The sequence below is a fragment of the Sinocyclocheilus grahami genome, unplaced genomic scaffold (genome assembly GCF_001515645.1).
Source record: "Sinocyclocheilus grahami isolate Dianchi unplaced genomic scaffold, SAMN03320097.WGS_v1.1 scaffold160.1, whole genome shotgun sequence".
Taxonomy (NCBI): Eukaryota; Metazoa; Chordata; class Actinopteri; order Cypriniformes; family Cyprinidae; genus Sinocyclocheilus; species Sinocyclocheilus grahami.
Window position 1 is genome coordinate 1,784,568 of NW_015505339.1, and position 13,546 is coordinate 1,798,113.

The 13,546-nt window shown below is 36.1% G+C and overlaps 2 protein-coding genes across 2 annotated transcripts in view; both read right to left on the reverse strand.

Moving 5' to 3' along the window:
* The window catches only part of LOC107592856 (voltage-gated potassium channel subunit beta-2), a 187,737-nt gene extending 184,010 nt beyond the window's left edge, over positions 1-3,727 (reverse strand). Inside the window, exon 1 of the mRNA XM_016282427.1 lies at positions 3,620-3,727. The gene's annotated coding sequence lies outside the window, so the exon portion shown is untranslated. The remainder of the gene's footprint in view (positions 1-3,619) is intronic.
* A 691-nt stretch (positions 3,728-4,418) lies between these two features.
* LOC107592885 (protein deglycase DJ-1zDJ-1) lies at positions 4,419-11,327 on the reverse strand. Its single transcript, XM_016282462.1, has 5 exons — positions 11,137-11,327; positions 10,108-10,209; positions 9,734-9,814; positions 6,426-6,522; positions 4,419-4,842 (listed from the first exon to the last, which is right to left on the reverse strand). Exons 1-5 carry the CDS (start codon positions 11,224-11,226, stop codon positions 4,682-4,684), a joined length of 531 nt encoding a protein of 176 aa, XP_016137948.1. The 5' UTR covers positions 11,227-11,327; the 3' UTR covers positions 4,419-4,681.
* Between the last annotated feature and the right edge of the window lie 2,219 nt (positions 11,328-13,546).

The following is a 13,546-nucleotide window of genomic DNA, read 5'->3' on the forward strand; positions in this document are numbered from 1 at the left end:
CCCCCCGCCACGGCTGCAGCTTCTCACTGACAACATAACGCCGCTCGCATCATTCACAGTCGGGTTATTAGCAGAGAACACAGAGCTGGTCTTGAATATCAGGTGCAGGATTGCGACTATTAATGTAGGTAGCATTATTTGTCAGAACACCAGCACACCAAAAATCCTCCCCACCACGGCTGCAGCTTCTCACTGACAACATAACGCCGCTCGCATCATTCACAGTCGGGTTATTAGCAGAGAACACAGAGCAGGTCTTGAATTTCAGGCGCAGGATTGTGGCTATTAATGATAATAATTCTACTCATTCCCGCAGGTTCCTCATTTATCATTTGCACGTGCTTTTGAGTCTTGAGAACTCACATTTTCTGTGCACCCACAGATCGCGATAAGGAGAGTGACAGGTTTTAATAATTATTAAAGGAGTTTGCAAATGTGATATTGATTTAATACAACAGTTCAATAAACACGTACTGCCTGATTTTGCTCTATTTCATCAATGAAAATAGTTCCAAATAAAGTAACAGCGCAGCCGCTTCACATCTCTAAAAGCAAACACAGCGGTGTTTCATTCATGATTGAAAGTGAGTTTTTGAACGAATCAAGTGAGTCAGTGATTCAGGATTACCCATTCATAAAGACAGTCACTTGCTTCATTCCTGAATGAATCAGCCGTTCAAATGAATCAATTGAGTGAATGATTCAGTGATAAAATCCGTGACATGCCGCCACCTGCTGGTGGTTTCAGTTTCATTTTTAGGTATCATTTCAGTTATTTAAATCATGTAATATTTCTGTATTCAAAATTTTATATTTAAAACATTAATCTCCACATGAATTTATGAATTTAATTACCTCTGATCCTCATTAAACGTCTGAAAACGTACCTTTTGTGTTCTTCGGTGCACCCTCTGTAGTACAAATAGATTTTTTATTAATACTAATTTCGATTTTAATATACATTTTAAAAAGCTTATAAACATACATTTTGAATTTGACAGATGAAAAGGATGCCATTGCAAAGGTAAAAAGAAAATACCCCTGTAAGTCACTTTAAGGAGTCACATGTCACCTCGTATTAGGAAGGCTAATTTTTGATCAGAATTTTTTATTATTGATCAGAAGGTGCTTCTTAATTTTTTTTAATTAGGAGGACAAGCGCTCCTGAAAAACACTGCTCTTAAACCGGGTGTGTCAGGTATGGCTGAGGAATGGGGTTTGGCCAAGGGTTTCTTTTTGCTTTAACCCCTGACTACTACAACAATTATTACAACATTTGTTTAAAAGAATAATCACACAATACGCTATTTCTTCCATGTTTTAATTTTAATAATAAACCCTTTGTTTGCCAAAAATAAAGAGTTTAATGCTTCAAAATAAAGAGTTTACTGTGGGAGTACTACACTCAACCAACACCAGGGAAGGCAGTTTTTGTCAGAGCCCTTGTTATTCTTAATTTTGACATTAATTTTCATTTTTACACCAGACATATATATCGGTTATTGATCTACCTGATCTGTAATAATCGGTATCGGCATCAGCCTTGAAAAACACATATCGGTCGACCCCTAATTAGGATAAATTAAATTAATGTTTTATGCCTTCATCTGATTACCAGAAAAATTAAGAACATTTTATAGGGCCCTATTGTTGTTTAAAAAAGGCCAGCCCTACTTGTTCAGATGACAATATCCGATGAAAATTATTATTTGGGTCATATATTCCAAAATGTAGGCTAGAATCTGTGATTGCGAAGTACAGTAAATATCCACAGTGGTGCGGTGACTGACTGCCACACACACATACTCCTCAGAACATTAGATTCATCCGCGCTGGAGCCGTGCCGCCGCACAACCCACACAAGCTAGATAATTCCGCACACAGCTGCAATTCCAGGTTTTTAAACAGAGATGGCGACAAAGAGGCCAAACTTACGGACTGCAGCTTTAAATTATAAAAGGTGCTCAGTCAAAAATGAAAATTTACCAATAATTTACTCAGCTTCAGACCATCCAAAATGTAGATGAGTTTGTTTCTTCATCGGATCAAATTTTGAGAAACGTAGCATTACATCAATTGCTCACCAATGGATCCTTTGCAATGAATAGGTGCCGTCAGAATTAGAGTTCAAACAGCTGATAAAAACATCACAATAATCCACACCACTCCAGTCCATCAACTAGCAACTTAAAACAAATCCCTCATTATTTTAATTTTATTTTAAAATGTTGCTGCTGGCTAAATGAGTCCATAATACAGCTTTCTCCAGTGAAAAGATCATCTCGTCTCAATCAGGAGAGAAATATGCACAGATCAAGCACTGTTCACAAGTGAAAACAGTCATAAACAAATTTGTCTTTGGATTCTGATGTGAGAAGACAAAAAGGAGTGGACTTTTTCCACTGGAGGAAGTGTTATGATGGATTATAGACTCATATTTTGGCAAGATGCAAATGTTTTGAAGTTATAACACTTTAATGATGAATTTGAATCTTACAAACACAAAGCTTTTGACTTCACAAGTCATTAATTGATGGACTGGAGTCGTGTGGATTACTGTGATGTTTTTATCAGCTGTTTGGACTTTCATTCTGACGGCACCCATCCACTGCAGAGGATCCATTGGTGAGTAAATGATGTAATGCTACATTTCTCCAAATCTGATCCGATGACAACAAACTAATGTGCATTTTGGATGGCCTGAGGGCGAGTAATTTATTTATTAATTTTATTTAGTAAATTTCACACATTTCAGATTCAGGGATTCAGGTTAATTTGTCCAGTCAAAAATCATGTCAGCAAATCCTTAAATGCATTCATGTAGTTCAGACAGTAAAAAAAAATGGCGCTAGCAATTGGTTCTATTCCCAGGGAATGCATGGAAGCAATGTAAGCTGCTTTGTATAAAAGTGTTTTAGAAATGCACAAATGTAAATTTTAAAATTGCTCTACAACATGTTTTCTAACTTCCCTTTAAACATGTAAGTTACCTTAACCATAATGTCTACCAAAATACCATACCACAGTGGTTATTTTATTTAAACTAACTTGGTATTACCAGTCATAAAAATGTAAAAAAAAAAAAAAACATTTTTACACTATGCGATTAATAAAACATTTACTTATTTTGTTTGTTTGTTTATTTTTCAGTAGCAACAGTAACGGTGTTTTGATGTAAACTATGGTAACCAAGGGAAATACCGGTAAAGGGTCATGAAAAGGATATCCTGCAAACCCCTAAGTTACTTACCGAGTGTAAACTGCCTTTAAAGGATGCAGAACACATCTCTGGCGTGTTTTGTTAATATTAATACTATTCTAATGGAAGAAGATGCTGACTCCCAGAGCTTCGGATGATGATGTACTTCAGTTTCCCTTCTTCAAGTTCACTTTAAAGCTCAAACCTCAGAGACAACAAACTAGTTAGCAGGCGAGTAGCAAAACACGAAACAAATTAATTGCGATCATCATTTCCTAACTTTATAAGCTGTAAGATAACGGCAGCTCACCGTCGCCACGTGAGATATTCTGCGATTTACCTCAGCAACACAAGTCTTTAGTCGTGATTGATTTCTTGCATAACAATAGCTAAACAGAGTATAAAATATAGTATCCTTACCTTGCAGCAGGATAAGAGTTCATCAAACACGACAATACACTTTTCTTCACCGCTCAGACGGTTTAGTGTGATGTCGCGCTTCTCTTCAGTCAGAGCAAAGGCCGTCAAGCAGCATCCGATGGCTTTTTTCACACTCTCGCCACGCGCTACAAAAGACACACTCGCGCTGCGCAGGGACGCTCCTATTGGCTGGTTGAAGCGCACCGCGACAAGACAGCGGCGTTTGATTGGTTGGCCTCGCAGTACGTCACTAGAAACATGTTTCAAGCGTCCAACAGTTCTGACATTTTTTCTTTGCAAATTTAAAATCCCAATTAGTCCCAGAGAATATGCCATTGCAATGGACGCTATACCCAGTAAGGTATTATGTCTTCTTAAAAATGAATGTAACCGTTACTATTGATTTTCTGATAGACTATAAATCCTGTGTTTTGTCTTTGATGGGCATAAATTAATAAAATTAAAAATCTTTTAAAAGCCAAAAAATTACTTTAAATATTTATCCTTGTATTTTTTCCCCTGGCATTTCGTTTTGGCTACTTATTGTATTATTATTATTATTATTATTATATGTCTCATTTCCTATTGTCCTTGTTGTTCTGTACGTGTTGAAACAATTGCATGTACTAGAAGTTGTTTGGCACAAATGTAAACAATGCTGTGCGTTAAAGAGGAACAAATTAAATGTTGATTTAAAATTATTATTATTAATTATAATGCTCCTTTTCCTTTCTGTTCATGTCATCAAAATGCTCCATATTTATCAGTTCATGTTAAATGCTTCAGTTATTAAGAGACATTATGAGTTTAGTGCACTATGACTTTATTCTGGTTCAGAAGTTAATAAGTGCAGAGCAAGAGAACTGGGAATCAGACCTCACAGAAAGCCATAAAAAGCCATTTAGATTACCTCTTCAAATATATATTTAAGTAACTTCATTAAATAGTCATATTCCTACAGAAACTCACATGCAAGGAAAACTCTAAACCAATTAAATTCAACTCTCTTTCAGATTGGAATAGCAGTACAATTGTAAATGCGAGATCTTCACAGTTTGATGATCAGTCTTTCAGGATGAGGGGGGCTTTGACTTGGGCAGCAACCTCTGCACCCATAAGCTCTTCCACTATGGTCAAGGCAAACTCAAAGCTGGTTCCTGGCCCTCTGCTGGTGATCACGTTACCATCCTTCTGAACACGAGCCTCTGAATATTTATAATGATCTGGGGAAAGAATACAAAATAATTCATATGGCTAAAGATATCACCACAATCGATAAGTGCAATCCTTATTTTTCGTTCTCCTGCAGCGAAACAAAACACAAAAGCACCCTAGTTTAAGAAGAACAATATAGTGTAGCTTTTGGTCTGCCGACAACAGCTTTGTCATTATGTAATTAATTAAGAAATCCTGAATGACCTACAACAGTGGTTCCCAAACCTGTCCTGGAGGACCCCCTGCCCTGCACATTTTGTATGTCTCCCTAATCAGACACACCCAATTTAGTTCTTGCAGTCTCTACTAACGAGCTAATGAGTGGAATCAGGTGTGTGGGCAGGGGGGCCTCCAGGACAGGTTTGGGAACCACTGACCTACAACATATCTAGAGATACATATCCATTGTGTTTAATGAAATACAAAAGTAATGTCCACCACAATTTCTATATAAAGTTAGCTTTTTAAAACAAAGAAAAGATGCAGGAAGAAGGCTAGTATGTGCATTTTGAAATAGGGGGAAACTCCAAAGATTAAGGGCCAGTTTTACTAAACAGGGCAAATTAGTGCGAGAGCGCAATTCCAAAACAGCGCAGATGGGCGTAGAAACTTCTGCGAGTGATTTACTAACAACGAGCAAATTAAAGAACACAGACGCAACATCATTTACATATCGACCAATGCAATATGCCAAGCACAGCGCAAATTAGAGCAGTCGCAACTAAAGAATAAAGAAATAAAGTAGCCACAACACATTGAAAAGAACCGGAGGCCAAAAAATGCTTGAGGTTGCAAGGAGTTTTGATAGACCTGATTTTTTGTGTGACTCCTAGATGAGGGTTCCAAGTCATCTTTTATTTCCTGAAGCAAATTAAAAAGAACATGGCTTGGCAAATGATATTTTCGTGTTCTTCTTGCATTCCAAATAAATGATGTGTGGAAAAAAATCCTCTCCCTCCTACCACGCACTCTCTGTTCTCTGCGGTGCGTCCTCCTAGCAAAAATTTGCAGCCATTTCAAGTGCAAAAATAGTTTGACATGCTTTTTTGGGGCGTTAAATAATGGCGCAAATACCAGTAATTTGACGAGCGCAAAAGTTAGTTAATCTAGTTGCGTGATTCATTTTAATACTCTCCTCCCATAAATTTTGCGTCTGAAAGGGAAACTCCTACAAATGCATATTCAATAAGGTCAGGTGCAAAAATAACACCTTTTCAGCGATAATTCATCACTGTGCTTCTTTAGTAAATCCTGACAGTACTATTTTAACGCCAAAAGACAGTTTGTGCTGGCACAAGCTGTTAGTAAAACTGGCCCTAAATCTGATTTGAAGCGTGTGACAAAGTATAAACACGCACGTCAACCTGATCACTTTATTTAGCGTTCATTTAACACCAAGTTCGGATTCATCAATCGGGATGATTTCGTTCCAAATGAAACAAAAGGAGTCCATAAACATGGCTATTGTGTACTCTTCTGTTGGATGTTTATTGTGTGTTCTTTTCCAAGACATGCCCCTTAAGTATGCAAGTTTCTATCACTGATATTAAAGGCTTGTGAGAAAAACTCTAGGTATATGCAGAGACATTACCACCAGCCATCATCTTGTCCTTGGCACCTGGATGGGTGGTAACTGTGCTGCCATATGCGATACCGTGAGCCAAGAGTGCCGTCGGGCCTGCATCAGGTCAGAAAATTTCATTAAGTTGGACAATTTCACTTTATAAAAGCAGAAAAATGTGAAAAAAAATCATGTGACTCTTATTTGTGCTGTTTGCAAAGCTAAGCATCATTATACTCGAGTAAAGGATTTGAACAAACTTGTATGGGTGTGTAAAACTCCAATCACATTTTCTTCAGAAAATGTGCAAACCTAGTTATTTTTAATATAAAACTTCTTGCTGAAGTCAAACTGTGCATGATTCAGTGCCAGTGCCTGGAAGGGGTAAAGTGACTTTTACGTGGTGTAAATCATATCGCTATCAGCCAAACATCAATATACTGTTATCTAAAATAAACCAGGTATACAATTTCCATCTAATTCTGCAATCTGTATTGGAAGAAGGAACGGAATAAAGTAAAAATAGGGATCTAAAAATAACAGGGTTTTGCTGCATTCTCATTGGCAGTGCCCTGAGCTCATCTGAACATTAATGAAAAGAGAGCTCTTAACTATTGATTGTGCACCCTGGCAGATGCCCAGTGCGGTCTAGTGATTACACTTTCTCTGGCAGGACGTTTACTGACCGATCTAATCCTTGCATCTACTGTTACGGGTCTTGCTTGTGAAAAGCTCAGTCCACAAAAGAAAATAAAAGAAAGGCAAGTATAATAGGCCTTTACGCCCCAATCAGTCTTTTGATCCAGAACATTTAACAGTAACATATAATCCAAGTAAATATGCCTTTAAATTTCACGTTGATTAACAATTCTCGTTCCTGTGTTCAAGTATTTTCTATTGAAACAGGAAGCAAAAAATAATATGCTCAAATAAATAAACAAAAGGGGTGGGGGGGGATTATTATTATTTGTAGCCACTAGCCTTTGGTTATATCATAACCCTTCAAAACCATGGTTCTCTTCTCTCTATGGCTAGTCATTGGCAGGTGGCATTAGAAAAAGACGACATTTCTATTCTAGAAAACTTTATTGGACAGAAAGGTATATGCCCCTGGTCAGCAGATGTCATCAGTGATATTTAAGTATTACGGAGTACTATTGTAGTTTTTATTAATATTTTAAATTTGTTTTTATTTTATATTCTTTGTTATTATTTTAAATTTTAGTTAAAGTTTTAGAAATTTTGTTAAGAGTTTGTCATTTTATTAAATGTGTATACTTAATGTTTTATTAATTTCATTATTAAGTTAAACTAAATGCAACTAGCTAAAATACAACATGTTTTATTTTACAAGATTTACAAAAAAGGTTAATATATATATATATATACACACAGTATATATAAATAAGTGCTGTCAAACAATTAATCGCATCCAAAATAATTTTGTTTACATAACATGTATGTGTACTGTGTATATTTATTATGTATATATTTAAGAAAAACATGTTGTTTATATTTTAAATATATTTATCTAAAATAAATATATAAATGTATATACACATGTAAATTGTGGGGGAAGTCGTGGCCTAATGGTTAGAGAGTCAGACTCATAACCCAAAGGTTGTGGGTTCGAGTCTCGTACCGGCAGGGATTGTAGGTGGGGGGAGTGAATGTACAGTGCTCTCTTCCACCTTCAATACCACGACTGAGGTGCCCTTGAGCAAGGCACCGAACCCCCAACTGCTCCCCGGGCGCCGCAGCATAAATGGCTGCCCACTGCTCCGGGTGTGTGTTCACGGTTTGTGTGTGTTCACTGCTGTGTGTGTGCACTTTGGATGGGTAAATGCAGAGCACTAATTCTGAGTATGGGTCACCATACTTGGCCACATGTCACTTCACTTTAAATATTTTCAAAATATATACTGTATGTGTGTATTTATATATACATAATAAATAAATATATACATAAATAAAAAGTACACACATTATGTAAACAAAAACTTATTTTGTATGCGATTAATTGTTTGACAGCACTAATTATAGCATTCCATTATATATATATATATATATATATATATATATATGAGAGAGATGGATTATTATTAAAATTATTATTTCATTTTTTATGGTTTTAGTCAACTAGAATTACCCTGAATGTCATGAATGTTTTTCACTGATGTTAAAAGGCCACTAGAAGTTTAGTCGGTCAACTTTTAGGAGTACACCAGCGTATGCATATGCAAAGCTAATTAGACATGGATAAGGATTTTGAGTTTGCCAGTGTAATTACCCAAGAAATTACAGATGCTAATTTATTTTTAACAATCTGATCGTGCATTCTGAATCTACGGACACAGACTCGAAGGTTTTGAAGGTACTCCACGGCACTATAAGAAGCCATTTCCTGTTCATTAGAGATCCCTATGGGGACATCTGCCGTTTTCTGGGACGCCTTCCGCTCTCCTCTGCTCTTTACGGCCACATGGGCTCACGCGTGTATATATATTACTATGTTTCCCTTCTCTCAATCAGTATATTTGTACATTTGATACTATGTTTTAATGTGGAAGTTATCTATCTATGTGTGTGTGTGTGTGTGTGTTTATACATACATATATAAAATTGCAATTAAAATGATTCAACCCCCCACATACTGCAACAGTTTAATAATAATTTAATTCAATAATTTCAAATGTAAGCTTTTCTGAAATTCCAGTTTTTTTTGGGGGGGGATTATTAAAAAGCAGATTAGAACTAACAGATTAGTTGTATATTTCCTTTTTCACTTTTTACAGGTATATCACAATTATTTAACCCCTGTTCAACATGTTTTTAAGTCAGTTATTTGTACAGTAGGGCACAAAATTCGGCATCATTACTCCAGTCTTCAGGGTCACATGATCCTTCAGAAATCATAATATTCTAAATATTCGCTGCTCGAGAAACATTTCTTATTGTTATGAATAAAGTTTAAGAATTCTATGACGAATAGAAAGATCAAAAGCAGCATTTATTTGAAATAGAAATCTTTTGCAATATTATAAATGTATGTGTTGTCACTTTTGATCAATTTAATGCATCCTTGCTAAATAAAAGTATAAAGTATAAAATCTCTGATTATGTAATGTCAGAGTCCAGTTGACTCTGTGCTCTTTGGCATTTACACACTGGCAGCTCAGAGTCTGGCAGCAGTATGTGACCATATACCGACCGTTGCACATTCAACAGACACTTTACAAAGACAAATGCAGAAATTCAGATGCATTTATGCCCTGCACACACAAGATGCTCATGGCGTGAGAGCTCTCCTATGGAATCCGTTCAACTGTAAAACACACATAATTAAAGCAAAGTCGTACCTCAGAAAGGTTTTGAGCTCCAAGCAAACCTCCAGGCAGAAGTACCACATCATACGGACCCTGTCAGGAAAATGACATTCATCTGCATTAAGTTGCAAACAGGGGTGTTTTGATAATGTTTGTCAATCAAGGATGTTTCGTTTCTATAGCTGATGTGCATATGTTGGCATCAAGGTTTTGGATGTGATAAATTGAACATATTTATAGAAGTCTAGTTTCATCAAGTTTTATTGGCAGTGCACTATTTGGCCAGTGGATGGAGACAGCACTCCATTCACCTTCAGCTTCAACTTCATTCAGCACAAATTAGTTCTAGTCAACTTGAACTTATGAGGAGCCGGCTAAAACCAAACCTGTTTGCGGGCGTCCTCTAGGCTTGAATCTGGGCATATCATGACATCACGACTGCACTGCACCGGCTCTTTACCCGCCAGACCTGCCACTGTAACAGCAATCTATGGGAGAGAGAAAAAAATATCCAGGAAATGAGCATATCTGCTTTTGTGTGTGCGTGTATATATATTACTATGTTTCCCTTCTCTCAATCAGTATATTTGTACATTTGATACTATGTTTTAATGTGGAAGTTATCTATCTATGTGTGTGTGTGTGTGTGTGTTTATACATACATATATAAAATTGCAATTAAAATGATTCAACCCCCCACATACTGCAACAGTTTAATAATAATTTAATTCAATAATTTCAAATGTAAGCTTTTCTGAAATTCCAGTTTTTTTTGGGGGGGGATTATTAAAAAGCAGATTAGAACTAACAGATTAGTTGTATATTTCCTTTTTCACTTTTTACAGGTATATCACAATTATTTAACCCCTGTTCAACATGTTTTTAAGTCAGTTATTTGTACAGTAGGGCACAAAATTCGGCATCATTACTCCAGTCTTCAGGGTCACATGATCCTTCAGAAATCATAATATTCTAAATATTCGCTGCTCGAGAAACATTTCTTATTGTTATGAATAAAGTTTAAGAATTCTATGACGAATAGAAAGATCAAAAGCAGCATTTATTTGAAATAGAAATCTTTTGCAATATTATAAATGTATGTGTTGTCACTTTTGATCAATTTAATGCATCCTTGCTAAATAAAAGTATAAAGTATAAAATCTCTGATTATGTAATGTCAGAGTCCAGTTGACTCTGTGCTCTTTGGCATTTACACACTGGCAGCTCAGAGTCTGGCAGCAGTATGTGACCATATACCGACCGTTGCACATTCAACAGACACTTTACAAAGACAAATGCAGAAATTCAGATGCATTTATGCCCTGCACACACATAACTATTTGCCTACAGACTTGCACACAACAGCACTGCATTCGCGCGAGCTCCACAGCTCAATGGAAGAGTGCCGTACAGACCCCCGCTCTGCGCATGACATCCACCGGGATCACCGTCTCCATCTCCTCCGCGCCCTTCGCCAGAATCACCAGAGCTCTTTTACCAGCCATGACTGCGAGTCCGAGGCCTGTGACGGTCTGCAACGCAATGCAACCCCACTCACACACGACGCAGTTATTTTAAAAGGCGTTTCCGGGTCTGGTTACTTCTGGGGAACTGCCAGGCAAAATAAAAGTCTTCTTTTTAGTTCTTCTTGTATTTAATGGCGGTGATTTAATTTATTACATCCGTATGTGTAAACATGTACTTTGTATTATTGTTAAAATAGGATCGTGTAATATATGTCAATATCTGAAGTGTAAACATTTAGTTTATTATAAATAGTCATCATAGAGATGAAAAATGTAGACCCTTCAACCAGAAAACATACACTACAGATTTATTTTCAGTTATGGAAATGAAACTACAACAAATAGCCAAATGGATTACATTAATGATACCTGAATAAAAGGGTCCCTTATGTAATTCCCTTATGTATATATATATATATATATAGTTCAGATGCAAAAGCCTCTAAGTGCCATCTGAAATTTTCTTCTAAAATAAGCATTTTATCAGGCTCCTATATTTATGTTCAATTATTTCACTTTAAGTGCATAGAAAAGGGCCTATACGTTTGACATTAGAGTAAAATTACTGAACCTAGGAGCCTGATAAAAATGCTAATTTTAGATGAAAATTTCAGATGCGAGAGAGAGAGAGAGAGTGTGTGTGTGTGTGTGTGTGTGTGTGTGTGTGTGTGTGAATATGTAAGTGAATATTCTATAGTTGTATACAGTTACAAATGGCTTTTAAAGCCACATAGAGTAATGTAAATGTTTGAATAGTTTTACTTGGGTTAATTAATGAATTTATGTTTAGATTAAAAGTAAAATTGTTTTTAAAACGGAACAATGTCACTGTGTAAGGTTTTAGGGCCGGTATTAAGGTGAAAATGCTAATGATTTTGTATAAATTCCAAATGTAACGGTTTATTGGAATGCTTTTGTCTCTGGTATTGCTTGGAGGAAAGTTTGGCTGATTCCAAATATATACTTTATTACTAATAATAAGATACAAGAAGTTTCCTTTCGAATTATCCATCATATATATCCTGTTAACACTTTCTTAAAGAAATACAAAAAAGATATTGATACAAACTGTTCTTTTTGCAAACAGCACCCAGAGACTATAGTGCATTTATTTTGGCACTGCCATTACCCTAAATTGTTGTAGAAAGACCTCTCTTGATTTGTTATTGAGAACATTGATAAAGATCTTTCTTTACTATGGGAAAATATTTAGTTTGGGCTTGTCAATAAAGAAAAAAAGTGCATTTAGAAAAACTAATTGTACTTAATCTCCTTTAAAAATTGTATTTCTCATCTCAGAAGCCACTGTTTTATGTTTTGCTTGCTAAAAAACAGCATTATTATATGGGAATTTTTCTAACTCATGTAATGAGAAGGCTTTAAAAACAGTTTAAATTTGTAAGCTGTTTAATCTTTATTTGTTTTGTCATTATTAGAATTTTTTTAATTTTATTTTTATTTTATTTATTTTATTTTATTTTTTTGTATGTTAACTGCTTTTATTGGTTGATATAATGTTCGTAATAAATAACAATAATAATAATAATTTTGGGAAAATGCAGCTCTTCGGCCTCTAGAGGACGATATAGACCACTGAATTGCAGTTTCAGGCATAGTATTTTTAACTGGCTTGTTGATGGGCCTGAAACAGCATTCAGTGTCATCATTAATGAGCAACAGAAATGTTGACACTGGAGGCCAATAATTTAAAAGGAAATGTAATAATTAATGTGATGTAGGACTGGAAGATGAAGGATTTTGACAAATTTTTACAAATTATTTAAAAAATCGTCTCCAGTGCAAAATGATCTAAACCCTGCATAAAGACTCAACAAAGTACAAGTCTCAAGCAGTTACAAAAAAAGCATCTAGAGTTTCCATTTTTGGACACTTCTCTCAGGTTTGCACATCTCTGCATTGAGACCCTGATATGTAATGCATTAGTCCAGAGAATGCACTGCAGCAGTGGATGATACACACATCAGCGGCCTGTTTGTTGCGTGCCTGTGTGCAAATCCAGCAGGCAGCGGTGATTACCAACATATGAAGCTGGGATCAACTGAGCTAAACCTACATGTAGCTTATTTTCCCTTTATTTAATTATTTCCCCAACTCTTTAACCCAGAAGCTTATAGTATGCCTGTGTTGTAAATACAAAATGCCAATTAAAGTTGTTTGTAAAACAGGTAACCCTGGTAAGACTGAGGGATTTGGCTTGGAAACACAGGCTCAACCATCTGTGCACAATCCTCAGCATACCCGCTGCTGGCAGCCGCTCACGCTGGTTAAGATGCACTGA